A 16024-nucleotide genomic window follows, 5' to 3' on the forward strand; every position below is an offset into this window, starting at 1 on the left:
TTATAAGACCAAAAATTCTACAGGTCACCCCAAACCAGTATCTTTCTGCAGTTTTTACAGGATGATATTCACACACCATCTGCAGGGTTCAGCTTCTGCTCCATGAGACACAGGAATGCCAACAGCATGTTGTACTGTAATACTGACATCTTTATGATATCTGCATACCAAACCTGCCCTCTTATGTTAGGACTACCACACTGATCAAAGCTGCTCCAGTCTCTGGTACACTGAGCATCCCTTCATCTGAGATCAATCCTGCACAACTGTGCCTGTGCAGTTGGTTAATTAAGTAAAACAGTGTGAAGCCTCTAAATGAGGCATTTTCCTGACAGTGTAGAAATTACTAGTCATAGCGTTCTTTGGCCTAAGTTGAATGCATTAAGGCAAGGCCTAATTTTTCCACAACTGTAACAAGTCATTTTCTTTTTCTGATAGCTATCCCATACCATACCAATGCCTCTGTGACAACAGGGTAGAACCCCAGAGAAAATTTTGATTAGGTATCAGAACACTGTCCTTTCACCACACCACAGTCAAATACTGCAACAGGTTGCTCTGGGTGGTTATAGAATCTATGTATGATTTTCCAAATTCAACTACTGTCATGGTTTTAGCTGGGATAGAATTAATTTTCTTCTTAGAGGCTTGTATGATGCTCTGGTTTAGATTTTTAATGAAAATAGCAGTGATAACACACCAATGTTTTCAGCTGTTGCAGAGCAGTGCTTACACATTCAATGACTGCTCATGCTGCTCTACCAGCAAGGAGGCTGGGGGAGCACAAGAAGCTGGGAGGAGGCATAGCCAAACCCAAACTGACCAAGAACATATTTCATACCAGAGAGCATCATGCTCAGCAATAAAAGCCAGGGTAAAAAAAAAAGGCGCGGGGGGGGGGGGGGGGGGGGGGAATGACATTTGCAATAACAGCTTTTGTCATTCCAAAAAATCGTTATTCATGATGAGCCCTCTTTTCCTGGAAGTGGCTGAACACCTGCCTGCTGATGGGTAGTGAATGAACTCCCTGTTTAGCCCTGATTGTGCATGGCTTTTACTTTACTTTATAAACTGTCCTTATCTCAACCCATGACTTCTCACACTTGTACCTTTTGAATTCTCTCCCCCATCCCAGCTGGGGATAGTGAGAGAGCAGCTGCATGATTCCTAACTGCGTGCTGGTTTAAACCACAACTAGTTAAGTGGCCAAGCAACCAATTTTGATCCCACCTACTACGAGAAGAGGATGTGACTAGATGACCTCCAGAGGTCATTTTAAATTATTCTATAATTCTGTAGTAGTCCCAGGCATCCACACACACTGTAGAATAAAATAGCTTCAGTTTAGCCACGGCTAACACATTTCCTTTTAGGTACATTAAAAAGAAGCCCCCATAAAGAAAACTGATTTGTCTGTGACAATAAATAATTGTTTTTCAAGGCAAAACAAACTTCAGTCTCATCAGGCACTTGAGCAAAATTCTGAAGAACATATTAAAACAGACTTACTGCAGTAAAGGGGGCAGGATATTACAGTCCAGTACATAGTCTCTGCACATAGTACTGTCTCCAGCAATGTTGCCAAGAGCCCATACTGCCTGCAATGAAGAACAGAATAGTAATTGTTTTTATTTTCACAGTTCAACCTATTCAGTATATGTATTAGAGTGGGAGATACTCTATTCTCACCGCTAGACCTTAGACACTTTACAACAGAGGAATGCATTCTGGTTAAGAGGTACATATATATACACACCCGAGCTCAATATATGATTCAGGAATATTAACACAGATCTAGGAGGAGTACCAAAACAGTCAACATGTATGTCTCCAAAGACTTTGCAGGTAGACATAACCTTATTCTATCCACAACGTGAGAACGTATCTCCTCAGGCTCAGTAACACACTAATTCTACACACCCCCTGGTTCAGAGCTGGTTCAAAGCACAGGTCAAGCAAGTTTTGATCTACTCAGAGGTGTGTACAACAGCTCATATTAGTATTTCCTAAGAAGCCATTAAAGCATGCTTTGTTTACACAGTCACATTAAGAACACTAATACCAAGAGAGATGAAAATGATTATTTAAATGCAAGATTAAACAATATTCGAAATCAAAGAGTTCAGATGGGCACTGTTATATTTTAAGAGAACTACAGAAGACAGAACCAGTGCTGGCTATTAGACATATGCAGGACAAAATGCAAGGACAGCTATTTCCTCCCTTGGGCATCAGTATTACTCTAAGCCCTCATTTTGAGGAATAAGAACTAAAATAAGAGAAGACAGATTTCATGCTTCTTTAATTATCTTTTGTAATATGAAGAGAATGAATGATTTTATTAGATTTAATACATTTGGATCAAATGGTGTTTTTGATATCACTGTCTACTACACAAGAACTACAACAAAAAAAACAGGAAGTAGTCTGTACAAGTATAAAAGACTGTTTTATGAATTCCATGTGATTTACAGACATTTTGCCACACAAGAAAGCGTATGAAACATGTTTTCTTTTTTTAAGTAAACAGAGGGCTAAGTGTCATATCAAATAGAGACATTTATCAGTTTATTAGGTAAGATCTACACAAAGTCCATACAACCACTGGAAATACTTCCATTTGAAGTTGCTGCATATTGAGGACAAAAGCAATCCTGTTTATCATGTACAACAGCAGCATGTCCTTGATAAATTTCTCTTCAGTTGACAGCTATTTATTTCAGTAAAAAGCAGTGTGTAAACATTTCTTTAACTGAACATACCTAAATTCCCCACAAAAAATATATTTTTTCTCTGTCTCTACTTGAAATAAATTACTCCTCTAAACAAATAGACAGAATAAGCCCTATTTGTTATCTGAAAGAAATTCTCAGATAATCTAAAATAAACTTACTCATTCTCAATATGCCAATTGGTTAATTGCATTACATTTCTATAGTAACGAGTTTTTAAAAGATGGCAAAAAAGAGATGCTACTTTAAAATACAAGTGACTCCTCTTCCAGCCTAAAAAATTCTCCTCCAGCCACTCCAAAGGTCAAAAACACCACTAGCAAACCTCCGTAAAATTAATAAGGCTGAAGCAAAGTAATAAAATGTATATTAAAAAATCCGTATCTGCATTTTGTCAGCTGCTAGATGCAAAATACAAAAACTACTCCTCTGTACCAATAACACCATAGATAGATCGACTGATAGAAGTCCCCAAACTGCAAGTTGTTATAGACTAGGACACTATTGCGGAGAAGGATTAGTTTGCTTTGTTCTCCTACTGTTTTTCAGGCTTCTGCTGTCAGCCACAGTCAGAGAGTACCAGGCTATATCGTCCTTTGCTGTGAAATTGTACTGTTACTACTACTCTGGAATGTCCCTCTAAACCTAATCTGCATCAAGAAAGCTTATCTTTCATTTCAATTCTTATTATTTTACAACTGTTGTCACAACAGTTTGTCTGAAATTAAAGTATAACGTTATGTCTGGCAGCCTTGTGGCTCAAGATGGGAGAAGGTAGCTACCAAAAAAAAAATACCTTAAGAGACAGAACATATGCCAGCTCCGCCAAAGTTTCATTTGTATTATAACTAAGAAGCCATGCTTGTTGCTCACTGCAATGCCTGTATTTCTGCAGTGATGAGAAACCCTAGGCATGAATCAATTTCAAATTTCAGCAGGTTCTATATAACCTTGTGAATCATGGAATCACGGGGGGGGGGCGGGATTTTGCAATAATTTCCTTTTATTGAACATGTGGGTAACTGTACAACAATGCAGCCTCCTTGTCTGGACACCCTTACACCCACTGAAAACTGTATTTCACTCATCTGTAGACTGCCACTATAGTAGTATCTATTTTCAGGGTTGACAACAGTAAGTCGTTTAATCCAAGCATCTATTCTGACACTAAATGATAGACTGGTTCTGCAACAGCAAATCTCACATCAGAAAGTCTGACAAGTGAAGTCCTAAAACTTCTCTGCTGTTTTCCTACTCTTGATTTTGTAGGGCAAAGAAGTCTGACTGAATAGTCTGATACCACAGGACCTGGTAACAGAGGATGTTGAAAAAAAAATCTCATGCTAACCACCAGTAGTTCTGAATCTTACACTGATACAAAGTATCTTTAGTAAAACTACAGCGAGTACAGTCCAACAAGGAAAATATCTTTCATTGAGGCACCATTTCAAGTCTTCAGGTAAATGAGGAACATAAATCAAGTTCATTTAAACTCTTCTTATCAGACACTGCTATAAACACGAAGCTTCATTGTGGTTTCCATGAAGACATGTGAACAATGACAAGTGTCTTCAGCTTTTCTGTCTGAATAACGTTCAATGATTTCCATTAATGCACACTCCTCAAGACGCAAATGGCTTGACTGCCATAACATTTTTGGCTTCATTCTAAACATCGCAAATATTTTTATCTTCTCTTCTAGACAGCTGTCAAAGTAAGAGGATATTTAATTCCAGTAAACTTCAGAGTTTATTACATTTATCAAAATGTCAGGCTTAATAAAATTAATTTCAGTACTTTCCACTAGCCACATCCAGACTCGAAGATTAGAAGAACCCATAATTTTAAGATTCAGTCTTTTGAACCAATATCAAGTTGTATACAAACTAAAAACGCAAATAACAAAAGACACAGACACAGACACAGATTTCTAGGTTGGAAGAGACCTCAAGATCATCGAGTCCAACCTCCGACCTAACACTAAGTACTCCACTAAACCATATCGCTAAGCTCTACATCTAAACGTCTTTTAAAGACCTCCAGGGATGGTGACTCCACCACCTCCCTGGGCAGCCCGTTCCAATGCTTAATAACCCTTTCGGTAAAGAAGTACTTCCTAACATCCAACCTAAAATTCCCCTGTCGCAACTTTCGCCCATTCCCCCTCGTCCTGTCACCAGGCACGTGGGAGAACAGACCAACCCCCACCTCTCTACAGCCTCCTTTAAGGTAACTGTAGAGAGCGATAACGTCGCCCCTGAGCCTCCTCTTCTCCAGGCTGAACAAGCCCAGCTCCCTCCGCCGCTCCTCATAAGACTTGTTCTCCAGACCCCTCACCAGCTTGGTCGCCCTTCTCTGGACTCGCTCGAGCACGTCCATGTCCTTCCTGTAGCGAGGGGCCCAAAACTGAACACAGTACTCGAGGTGCGGCCTCACCAGAGCCGAGTACAGGGGCACAATCACTTCCCTAGACCTGCTGGCCACACTGCTTCTTATACAAGCCAGGATGCTGTTGGCCTTCTTGGCCACCTGAGCACACTGCTGGCTCATATTCAGCCGACTATCAACCAATACTCCCAGGTCCTTCTCTGCCAGGCAGCTTTCCAACCACTCATCTCCCAGCCTGTAGCTCTGCTTGGGGTTGTTGCGCCCCAGGTGCAGGACCCGGCACTTGGCCTTGTTGAACTTCATACAGTTGGCCTCAGCCCATCGCTCCAGCCTATCCAGATCCTCCTGCAGAGCCTTCCTGCCCTCGAGCAGATCGACACACGCACTTAGCTTGGTGTCATCTGCAAACTTACTGAGGGTACACTGGACGCCCTCATCCAGATCATCGATAAAGATATTAAAGAGGACCGGCCCCAGTACCGAGCCCTGGGGGACACCACTTGTGACCAGCCTCCAACCAGATTTGACTCCATTCACCACAACTCTCTGGGCCCGGCTATCCAGCCAGTTTCTAACCCAGCGAAGCGTACGCCAGTCCAAGCCCCGAGCAGCCAGTTTCTTGAGGAGAATGTTGTGGGGAACGGTGTCAAAAGCCTTACTGAGGTCAAGGTAAACCACATCCACAGCCCTTCCCTCATCCACCAAGCGCGTCACTTTGTCATAGAAGGAGATCAGGTTCGTCAAGCAGGACCTGCCTTTCATAAACCCATGCTGACTGGGCCTGATCGCCTGCTTGCCCTGCAAGTGCCGCGTGATGACCCTCAAGATAATCTGCTCCATGAGCTTTCCTGGCACTGAGGTCAAACTGACAGGCCTATAGTTCCCCGGGTCTGCCCTCCGGCCCTTCTTATAGATGGGCGTCACATTGGCTAGCCGCCAGTCAACTGGGACCTCCCCCGATAGCCAGGACTGCCGATAAATGATGGAAAGCGGCTCGGCCAGCTCCTCCGCCAGTTCTTTCAGTACCCTCGGGTGGATCCCATCCGGCCCCATCGACTTGCGCACATCCAAGCTCCTTAGCAGGTCGCCAACCATTTCCTCATGAATAGCGAAGGCCACATCCTGCTCCCCATCCCCTTCCGCCAGCTCAGGACACTGGGTATCCAGAGAACAACCGGTATTGCCGCTAAAGACTGAGGCAAAGGCGGCATTAAGCACCTCAGCCTTTTCCTCATCCTTAGTAACTAGGTTTCCCCTCGCATCCAGTAAAGGATGGAGATTCTCCTTAGTCCTCCGTTTCGCGTTGATATATTTGTAAAAGGATTTTTTGTTGTCTTTAACGGCAGTAGCCAGGTTGAGCTCCAGATGAGCTTTGGCCTTTCTAATTTTCTCCCTGCACAGCCTCGCTACATCCTTGTAGTCCTCCTCAGCGGCCCGCCCTTTTTTCCAAAGATTATAAACCCTCTTTTTTCTGCTAAGCACAAGCCGCAACTCTCTGTTGAGCCAGGCCGGTCTTCTTCCACGCCGGCTCGTCTTTGGGCACGTGGGGACGGACCGCTCCTGCGACGTTAAGATTTCCTTCTTGAGGAGCGCCCAGCCTTCCTGGACTCCTCTGCCCTTCAGAACCGCCTCCCAAGGGACTCGGCCAACCAGCGTCCTGAGCAGCTCAAAGTCAGCCCTCCGGAAGTCCAGTACAGCAGTTTTACTGGTCCCCTTCCTGGCCTCACCAAGAATAGAGAACTCTACCATTTCGTGGTCACTCTGCCCAAGACAGCTCCTGACCACCACATCTCCCACCAGTCCTGCTCTGTTTGTGAAGAGAAGGTCTAGCGGGGCACCACCCCTGGTAGGTTCACTGACCAGCTGCGTCAGGAAGCTATCTCCCACGCTCTCCAGAAACCTCCTAGACTGCTTTCTCCGTGCCGTGTTGTGTTTCCAGGATATATCCGGGAAGTTGAAGTCCCCCACGAGGACAAGCGCCGACGATTTTGCAACTTCTGTCAGTTGCCTATAAAACTCCTCATCCGTCTCCTCGTCCTGGTTCGGCGGTCTATAACAGACCCCGACCAGGACGCTAGCCTTGCCGGCCTTCCCGCGGATCCTAACCCACAGGGATTCAACCTTATCATTCCCAGCCTGGAGTTCCACAACATCAAAAGATTCTCTAATGTAGAGAGCCACGCCACCACCCCCTCTGTACTGCCTGTCCCTCCTGAAGAGCCAATAGCCAGGCATTGCAGCACTCCAGTCGTGGGAGCAGTCCCACCACGTCTCCGTGATGGCAACTAAGTCGTAGCCTTCCTGCTGCACGATGGCTTCCAGCTCCTCCAAATGCTACCTTGTCAATTGACAGTATGGATTTTTGTAGAGCTGTATAAATTTCAATTTATTGCTAATGATCAAGTGTGGTTTTTTGCATGTCTCCAGCATATTTTACTCATTATTCAACTCCAGTGGCTTTTCATACAATCCTGGACAACCTCAATAGTCAGCAACAGTAAAATGCAAGTTTTCTAGAGAAACATTGAGCTATATGGTGCATTCTGCGAATAACCCACATGCTTTCTGACAACTCCCCACTTTTCAGAGAATGACAGAACGGATGAGGTTTGAAGGAACCTCTGGAAATCATAGGGTCCAAACCCCCTGCCAACCAGTGTCACCTAGAGCACACTGCACAGGATGGCATCCAGGCAGGTTTTGAGTATGTCCAGAGAAGGAGACTCCACGACCACTCTGGGCAACCTGTTCCACTGCTCTGTCGCCCTTGCAGTAAAGAAGTGTTTTCTCATTCAGCTGGAACTTCCTGTGTACCCATTGCCTCTTGTCCTATTGCTGGGCACCACTGAAAAGAGGCTGGCCCAATGCTCCTGACACCATCCCTTCAGATATTTGCACACACTGACAAGATCCCCTCTCAGACGTCTTTTCTCCAAGCTAAACAGGTCCAGCTCTCTCAGCCTCTCCTCACATGACAGACACTCCAGTCCCCTCATCATCTTAGCAGTCTTCTGCTGGACTCGTTTCAGTAGCTCCATGTACCTCTTGTACTGGGGAGCCCAGAACTAGGCACAGCACTCCAGGTGTGGCCTCACCAGGGCTGAACAGAGGGGGAGAATCAACTCCTTTGACCTGCTGGTAACACTCTTCTTAATGCACCCCAGGATACCATTGGTGTTTTTGGCCACAAGGGCACATGATTAACCTGCTATCCACCAGGACTCCCAGGTCTTCCTCCACAGAGCTGTTTCCAGCACGGCAGCCCCCAACCTGTACTCGTGCTTGAGGTTACTCTTCCCTAAGTGCAGGACCCTGCACTTAACTTTGTTGAATTCTACAGCCTGTTCTGGTCCCTTTGAATGGCAGCACAGCCTTCTGGTGTGTCAGCCCCTCCTCCCAGTTTTGTGTCATCAACAAACTTGCTGAGGGTGCACTATGTTCCCTCATCTATTAATTGATGAATAAGCTGAACAAGACTGGACCCAGCACTGACCCCTGGAGGACACTGCTAGCTACTGGCCCCCAACCAGAAAAACCCAGACGGTTTTTCTTTTGCGCCGCCAAGAAAAACCATCTGAGCTCTGCCATCCAGCCAGTTCTCAATCCACCTCACTGTCCACTCATCTATCCCACACCTCCTGAGCATGCCTATAAGGGTGTTATGGGAGACAGTGTTGAAAGCCTTGCTGAAGTCACGGTAAACAACATCCATTGCTCTCCCCTCATCTACCCAGCCAGTCGTTCCATCCACAGAAGGATGGGTTTCCATGGATTCTGAAGGCTCTCAACCACCTATTCCATTACATGTTTGAATACTGAAACCAAGAGCTAAGCCAACCACCAAGTGTGCATGAAGTCTGTGCTTTTCTGTGGAGAAGAAATATTACAAATCAACACTTTCCACTTTTGGCTGCTGACGTGGGGAAACAGATCTAATGCTAGGATGAAGACAGTGAAGATTAGCTTACATACACATGCAATTGGACTAGTGCACACATGGAAGGATACCAGAGGGCCAAGAAATTACTTCTACTATGCCCCAACAAAGAAAACACCTTTCCTTCAGCAGCTAGGCTGATCATACTTCCTTATTACTGGAATATGATGCAAATAACTAGAGAAAGTATCTCATTCTCATGCCTCAACTGTTGTTTTGTTGTTGTTGTTTTTCCCGATTTCGATTATTAAGACCTAGTTAGTAGGGCTGCTGATGTATAAGCCAGAGAACAGATCTTGGATACCAGACTCACAGGTCAACTCTGCCGAACAGTGGTTATTGAAAGGAACAGGGATACAACTAGAAATGGAAAAATATTGAGGGAAAAACAAACTGCTTGCTTTAGCTGAAAACACATACATTCCCAAAGGATAGCAGGGCTGTTGAGGGTGTTCCTGCCACCCGCTACCCTTCAGGTGCAAAGCAGAATGACAAATCTGTCACTGAAAGACGACCTCAAGAACCTCAAACATGGAGCATAATGCTTTGTATGGTTTTTGAAGGAAATTCTATGTTCATCAAGGGAACCCAAGCTGACAACTGGCTTTTACATATGCCTGCACTAAAAGACATTCAGGACAGAACTGCAGCTAAGACTGCACTGAAGCTACATCAACCTTAAAAGCATGTCTAAAGGGCTTTGATGAAGTCCTTAAATACTAATAACTTCAGGCTGGCATATCTAAATTTCTAGATGCATTTTGAAAGAAAAATAAATTATAAGAAGTAGAAGAAGGTTAGGAGATATGCCACTGACTAAATCTCAAAAAAACAGTATACTAAAAATGGAGAGGGGGTGAAAAAGGGATAAGGGTGGGGGGAAAGGAGAGAGAGAGAGAGAAAGATGTAGTCAAGGAGTTTTTATAAATAATGGAGATGAAGCGTCTGCAATAAAATTGGTTTCTTTGGAAGGAAAATAGTTTGACCACTAATTACGGGGAATAACCAGGAAAGGCTGTTACACAACTTAAACAAGGAAATACAAGAGTTTAAAGGATGGTAGAGTAATAAAATATCAGCCTACATAGCTTAATGGGAAATAGATCTTGTAAAAAGACACAAGCTACAGATTCATTAAAATACATGTTGTTTAATAAAGTTATAAAGATCCCTCACTGACTTCTGTAAGACCAACCATCACACCAGACTCAGAAACTAGCATATGCAAAAACAGCGCAATACATTAAAACTGGCCTACAAATAAGAAAAAAATGTTGGAATAATCATGATTAGATAAGGTGAACTGGTATGTTTTTCTGAATCACTGCTAAGGGAAGTTTTAAATAAAAGAAAAATTCAATGGTGTAAGCCTACTGAAGACAAAAACAGTAGATAATGATTAGCCATTAAGACAAATTAAATCACAAAATGAGTAATTTTCAATTTATACTATGATACATATTCAAAACGGTATTACTACTTAGATTTCCTTCTACAGAATTACTGTATCACTTAGTGCAAAGAATGATTTACTACACACAGCCTTCAATATTGCTTTTTCTCTTCCTATTTTACTATATGGTTGTATGCATGACTTCTGGCTTGCATGCCCTAAACACAGTTTTATTCTCTGTGTTTTCCTATAAGTTTATAGTTTGTTGCAAGAGCGGATTGCAAAATAATCACCTTCACAGTTCTCCTGTGAGACAAGATAAGAATCGAAGGATGATTACAGGGGAGAGAATTATGGCCAAAATGGTCAATCCTCCAATTTTGGAAATCTAGCCTGAGATATCCAGAACCAGATCCATTCAAAAAAAAAATAAATCTAATCGCAAAAGTCACTTGCAAATGTGCCGAGTTGCATGTAACTACAAAAAGAAATTAAATATTTTACACAGAGCATTCAAAAAAGACATAACTATATCCACTTACTGAAAACTGATATAAGCAAATTTTTCAGCATTAGACACTACATGGCAGATACATTTACCTCAGAAACCTGCAACCTCCTTAATCATAACAATCTCTGCCTTTTTCCATCTACTACGTGTTCCAACTTTAACAAAAACTGCACAGTGTAACAATTAAAAGCCTCCTTTACTACTCACTGATCTGTAACTAGGGCAATGACCCGTACACATGCAGAATGAGAGTTATTATGAAAAACACTGTGCAGTTGTGTACTTAGTGCTATTCTGTAATGTAGAAGTACAAGAGCTAACATGTATGTGCCTAATGCCTTTATTTTTTATTTTATTAGATATTAAAGTGATTTAAAAAAAAAAGCTGTCAGAAAGAACAGGTTTTTGCTTTTTTTTCCAAGCTGGCCTGAATTAAACCAAAAGTCAGCAGTTAAGAAGGGCTGCAACCTCTACACCCGCAGCACATTATGAAAAGGTGTAGGTAACACTGCAACATTATCTTTTCTAGCACAGTTTACTACAAAAAGCAATTTTGTACTGGTAGTCAGAGACTTACTGATGACAGACAGATCATGGATTCAACACCAGAACTGTGTAGAAAAATATTTCCCAGTAGCTATAACTGATTCTGCCTGCAATCTGAACTTTAATATATCAACAGTTTATTGGAGTCAGAGAGGGACTTAACTGTGACCCCCCTAAGCTCTTCCGTTAATTCACACACATCTGAAGGCTGAAAGCTGCACAACTCATTCTAAAGCAGGCTGGATCTTCCCACATGCTCTCTGAACATCAGCAAGGATGACACTAACAACCTAATAAAAAAGTTAGCTCTTACACAGGAGACCATTAGAAGTAAAAAATGTAGTAGCCTTTACAACATTCAGTGCACCAATCATTCTGTAGGAACAGCACTTTACAAGTGATGGCTGACTTTGTAAAGTAATGCCACCCCCCAAAAAACAGACTCTAAAAATTAGTTTTTATATCATATAGCTAAGTCCGCATAGATTTTCACACAGGCAGAACATAGCATCTCTACCATTTCAGAAAGCTCCCCATCACATTTCTAGTTCCTAAAAAAAAAAAAAAAGTAGTTTCCTCAAAGAAAGATTAAAAAATGACAAAAATACTTATTTCCTTGAACATAATTTTCTGGGGCAACCAAATTCTCTTTAAACACCTTTGCCAAAATTATTCAGCCCGAGACAGGCCATTGAAAACTGAAAGTTACAGAGTGGAAAGCTGCAAGCAGCTGGAAAAAAAGTGTCTGTCTTGTGTAAAATGTTACGCAACCTTAAGTACAGGTGGCACATTCTGTGCCAGCTATAAGATAAAGGCAAGTTACACAAAGCAATCCAATACTTTTGAGTCGGACTCCTCCAATCATGCATCTCAATACAGCCAAATGCAAGGTCAGACATCCAGGAAGAGAGAATAGAGGGCACACTTACAGGATGGAGAACTGAGCCCTGGAAGTCAGTGACTCTGCAAAGAACAATGGATCATATTGGATAATTGGCTTAACCTGAGCTCACAGCAAGCTTCTGTGGCAAAGAGCCCTCAAAGACATCTTGGATATTTACGCAGGGAAGAATCAAGTTGAAGTTAATATTAGCTACCACCTCTGCAAACAGCACTGATGGAGCAGCACTACTTGGAATAACCAGTGCTTGTTATTTCACCACCACAAAAAGATACTGAAACAAAGAAATGTTCAGAAAGGATCACACACACACACAAAAGAAAAATATCCTTAATAAGAATTCAGATTTTAATTTCATTTGCTCAAGAAAAGCTTAAACTATCATCTATTATTAGCTATAGGAAAAAAAAAAAAACAGAGCAAACACCTGGACCCAAAGCTAGACAAATTTTTATATATATATATATATATAAAAGTTAGAATTATGAATTGCTGAAAATTTGTTCATCAATACGATTAATATTTCACCATCTTAAGTACTTAAAGCAAGATTAGATGTCTTTTAAAAATCCTACATAGTTCAAACATGAGTTATGGCCCTCAAGTGGAAATTACTTAGTCAAGTGTTTGGTCTGTGCTTTATACTGATCCCTTTGGGCCTTAAAGAATATTAATCTACGTTGTAAGGAAGGCATTCAAGCTGAATTTATGGATAAAGATCACATGTATTCTTTCACTTCAGCCCAACTCCCACAATAAAAACCATCAGCTTAGTAAACTACATTGCTTCACTATCTTTTTCTGACAACATCCAACAGACCTACAGCATGCTTAATTACACTTTTGCCTCCTTTTCCTACATTTTAGGAGAACAGAATCCCATAGTGTTTTATCTTCAGGAGTAACACACATGATCTTTCCATCTCTAAAGTGATTTTTAAGCAAGGTTTCTAGAATTCCTCAGTAAGCTGAAAAATATTAACTCGGTAGAGATCAAAATGCATTACCACATTGGCTGTAGTTAAACATATTTCCAGAAAAACAAAAAAGCAACACTTGCATCTTAAACTCAGGCTAGGTAGAAAGGGACTCTTGTGCAAAACTGCCAAACAATATACTTTCCTCTAAAGCAACAGGACTTTTATTAGTCTTGTACACCTTTTGGTAAGAAGAAAAAAAAAAAGAAAAAACACAACACCATTCTTAATCTCTACCTGTTCCTGTACATCTTCAAACTCAGAACTAAGCAGCTCTATGAAGATGGGGACGGCTCCTGCTTGGATCACTATTCGAGTTTGAAGGGAATTTCCCGAGGCAATATTTGTCAACACCCATGCAGCTTCAAACTGGAAAACAAAGTACAGAAGAAAGTTTACTGGGACCCTTCTGTGCCACACCAAAAATGATGACTGTGTGTCTTTTTTAAGGCCATTTTTTCCTGGATATTCCATTGACAATACAGTAGAAGCCTGTAGCACAAAGACTCAAACAGTTTCATGTTCACCAGCATAGAAGAGTTTCCACATCCAATCCATCATACAAACAGCATGTGGGGAAAAATACTTTGGATACATGCTTTTAGTTACTGTCTACATACTCCTCAGAAAAAGCTAGCAGACCTTCAGAATTCTGCTGGTCTTAATTTGAAAAGTAATTCCTATAAATTATACCTTTCCTCTATTTTGTAAGAAAAGGAAAAAAGGAAAAGTCCTTTTTGCATATTTCCACATACCAAAATTTGGATATTGCATGGCATTAACAAAGTGTTGCCTTATGCCTTTTCAAAGAATATCGCTTTAACCATGCCTTTTGAAAGAACATTGATTTAACCTACATATTGTATTTAGCAGTTAACTATTAATGTTTTCTTCCATTAGAGGATCAATTTCCTCCCATTTTATACTAGCCCGGAAGAAAGATTTCTTACCAGAAAAAATGGAGAGCTGGAAAAAAGACAAAGTTCCAAGAAGTAGGTCCAAAACAAATTAACCACCATTGTAGCAGACACAATTTAGTTTTTCAAACTAAAGCAAGCAAGTTGCAGGGTTTCTATGTTTATCATCATATATTTTAATTTTAAACTTCTTAGAATTTAATGAAAAATTTAAGTCATAATTCTGAAAATTTATAACTGCTTTCAGTTGGTACAAAAGGTTAACGATACATTTAGTTTAACAGCTTTTCCTTCTTTGAGGCCACATTTCAAACGATTTTTGTTACACAAGAAAGTCAGCGTAAACGCTCCATATTAGCCACCACACAACATAACTCAGACCTCTCTCTCTCCTGGCCCTATCAGAGGCCTAGAAATGGAATTTGTCTTGAAGAAACCCTCAATATAAAATAGCTGTGTTATCCTTGTGAAGAACAAGAGTATAGCTCATTAAGCAAAGTACTGACATTTTCTACTTGATTTACATCACCAAATGTCTTCATAATACAGAAAGGCAGATATATTCATATTTGTATACCTGTAATGTACAGTTTTCTTTCCGTTTGAGGAACTCCACAAACCTTGCCACCACTCCTGGTGTGCTTATGACTTCGTCTATTGGGGGATTTGGTTCTATTTAAAATAAAATGCAAAGTTAAATATATTCATTTCTTTGCTGGGGATTTCCCAAATTACTGCATCAAAATATCAAATGGCATGTTGACTGTTCTTTCCTGAGTGTTAGTTTTCTGTAACACCGCTTTGCCTATATTAAAAGGCAATAGATTCGTATCTATTACCAAAGGAAATCTCCAGCTTGAATTTTGAAATAAGGTAACACAATTCAAAACAGTAATGCACTCAGTAATGTAGGCACATAAACTTGACAGCAGCAGATCTGCAAAGTCACTTTGGCACACAGGTGCAGAGCTCAACTTCTAGAAAGCAGCATATGCAAGCCACAGAGACATTGCCCACAATACTTTAACTTACGTTACAGATCAGAGATCGCATCTGCATCACTTAATAGTTTTAGAGATTTCAAGAGCAAAAACAACTATTAAATACATGCAGTTGGCATTTTGCAAAACAACACTGTTTGGATGAAATTCTTCATCCAGACATTTCTGTATGAAACAATCTTCATTGCTAACAAAGTCAAAATATATGCCATGGACTGTTTTACATTTTTCTGCAAGTAATTTCAGCCCTTACCTTTAGAAAGAAGTTTTCGGAATTTCTGAGTGGCTGAAAGCTGCTGTTCTGGACTATTGGAGAAAATCATTTCAATCATATCAGCCGTAATGACAGCACTCTACGATTCAGGTTGGGGAGAGAATGAAAGCGACAGAGAACAAGAGAAAAAGAAAATTGTGGATTAGTGGGGGAAAGGTTAGAATATTTGCTAAAATGTTAACAAGTTTATCTTTTATTGAGCAAAAACCTAGATAAGAACCAGTATAGACAATAAATGAGTCATCATACATGTGCAGCTACCATAAGTAGAAACATACTTGAGAGTAGTCTTTCTTCCTGGAAGCCCACATTCAGATTTCACTCAAGTTATGCCATAAAAAATCTTCTCATAATCTCTCACAGGTATTCTCTCCCCTTTTCTCTTATCTCCCTTTCTCTAGAATAACTGTAAAATTGTCAGCTTTAACAAAAAGTAGTTTAAATCAG

The 16024-nt window shown here is 41.1% G+C and overlaps 1 protein-coding gene across 1 annotated transcript in view; it reads right to left on the reverse strand.

Moving 5' to 3' along the window:
- Positions 1-16024, reverse strand: part of KPNA1 (karyopherin subunit alpha 1) — a 56460-nt gene that overhangs the window by 24387 nt on the left and 16049 nt on the right. Inside the window, exons 4-7 of the mRNA XM_035569596.2 lie at positions 15557-15656; positions 14880-14974; positions 13623-13754; positions 1510-1598 (exon numbers count right to left, since the gene is read on the reverse strand). Coding sequence (XP_035425489.1) covers positions 1510-1598; positions 13623-13754; positions 14880-14974; positions 15557-15656 — 416 coding nt within the window. The remainder of the gene's footprint in view (positions 1-1509; positions 1599-13622; positions 13755-14879; positions 14975-15556; positions 15657-16024) is intronic.

This window comes from Cygnus atratus, chromosome 1 (assembly GCF_013377495.2).
Source record: "Cygnus atratus isolate AKBS03 ecotype Queensland, Australia chromosome 1, CAtr_DNAZoo_HiC_assembly, whole genome shotgun sequence".
Taxonomy (NCBI): Eukaryota; Metazoa; Chordata; class Aves; order Anseriformes; family Anatidae; genus Cygnus; species Cygnus atratus.